At 68.3% G+C, this 1263-nt stretch overlaps 1 protein-coding gene across 1 annotated transcript; it reads left to right on the plus strand.

The window, feature by feature from the left end:
* Positions 1–143: 143 nt before the first annotated feature.
* LOC120505105 lies at positions 144–1187 on the plus strand (the record flags this gene model as incomplete). The annotated part of the gene is made up of 2 exons (XM_039715332.1): positions 144–573; positions 767–1187. Coding segments are annotated over 2 exons (785 nt in total), but the record flags the coding sequence as incomplete, so codon positions are not given.
* Between the last annotated feature and the right edge of the window lie 76 nt (positions 1188–1263).

The raw sequence follows: 1263 nt of genomic DNA on the forward strand, positions 1-1263 counted from the left end.
GACCGGGATCGGGGTCAGACTGCTGTTGGGACAGGAGTACGGGTCGGGGTCAGACAGGGACCAGATGGGGCTTTGGAACGGGAGCGGGACCGGTGTCAGGATCGGGACCGGGGGGTGTCGATCAGAGCAGGACAGGTTCTGAGACTGGGGCCGCGATCGGGATCAGACCGAGACCAGGACCGGAGTCAGGATCAGACTGGGACCGAAGTCGGGATCGAACCAGACGCGGGGCCAGGACCGGAGTGTCGCTGCCCCGTTCCAGGGGTGGCGTTCCCGTGCTGTGCCCCCAGCCCCGAGCAGCAGCTGCCCCGGCACTCTGCCCGCTGTGCGAGTAGCGGGACCGGGGGCTCTCAGAGGGGCTCCCGTCCGAGCAGCTCCTGCCGACCGGGAGCACCGGGACCGGGAGAGGGGCGCTCACAGCCCGCGGCCACAGGAGACCCTGCAGGCAGACCCTGCCCGACGCCGCGGGGATTTCCCAGGCCAGGCCCACGGGAGCCGGGGCCAGAAATCCCCTTCTCTCCGCAGCCGCCCCCTTTGCCCTCGAGATTCCCCAGGGACCCTTCGTGCTCCCGGGTGAGTCACTTCTGGGAAGTGACATTGGGCCGGGGAATCCAGAGCGCTCGGTTCCAGTTCTCGCTGCCCGCGGGGAGCGCGCTGCCCTTCTCCCCGGGAGCAGCTGTGACCTGGGCGGTTGTGGCAGCAGCCTCCGGCCGGGGCCGTGACCGTGACCGGGCAGGCGGCTGCTGCCGTGTGTCCTCTCCGGCAGTGCCATAAGTGACCGGGGCACCGAGGTGACCGGGGCACCGAGGAGCCACCGTTCGCTGCCCAGCCACCGCAATGCCAAGGGAAGTGCCGGGAACGTCTCCGGAGCGGGCAGGGATCCTGGAAGTTCCCTGGGGGTGGCTGGGAACCACTTTGGGGAACTGAGACGAAGGTACAGCGACGGCAACGCACTGCTGCCCCTTCCCCTTTCAGCGCTGACGTATTTGTGGGACACTCCGCACAGGCCAGGGCTCTTGGCGGCCCTGGGGGGCTCTCCAGGGCTGCAGCCAGAGGGGCTCTCCTTGACCACAGTCGGGGGTGCCCTCCAGGGCGACAGCTCAGGGGCTCTGAAAGGCTAAATAAGAAAAAAACCCCAAAAAACCCTCTCTGAGCTGCTGTTGGAAAGAAGAAGTGAAAGCTGGAGCTCCTGCGGGGGGGCTGCACAGGCGCTCCCCTCCCATCCCCACGGACCCCGGCCGACCCCTGCCCGTGCCCCTGCCC

This window comes from Passer montanus, unplaced genomic scaffold (assembly GCF_014805655.1).
Source record: "Passer montanus isolate IOZ18808 unplaced genomic scaffold, ASM1480565v1 scaffold3239, whole genome shotgun sequence".
In the NCBI taxonomy this organism is placed as follows: domain Eukaryota; kingdom Metazoa; phylum Chordata; class Aves; order Passeriformes; family Passeridae; genus Passer; species Passer montanus.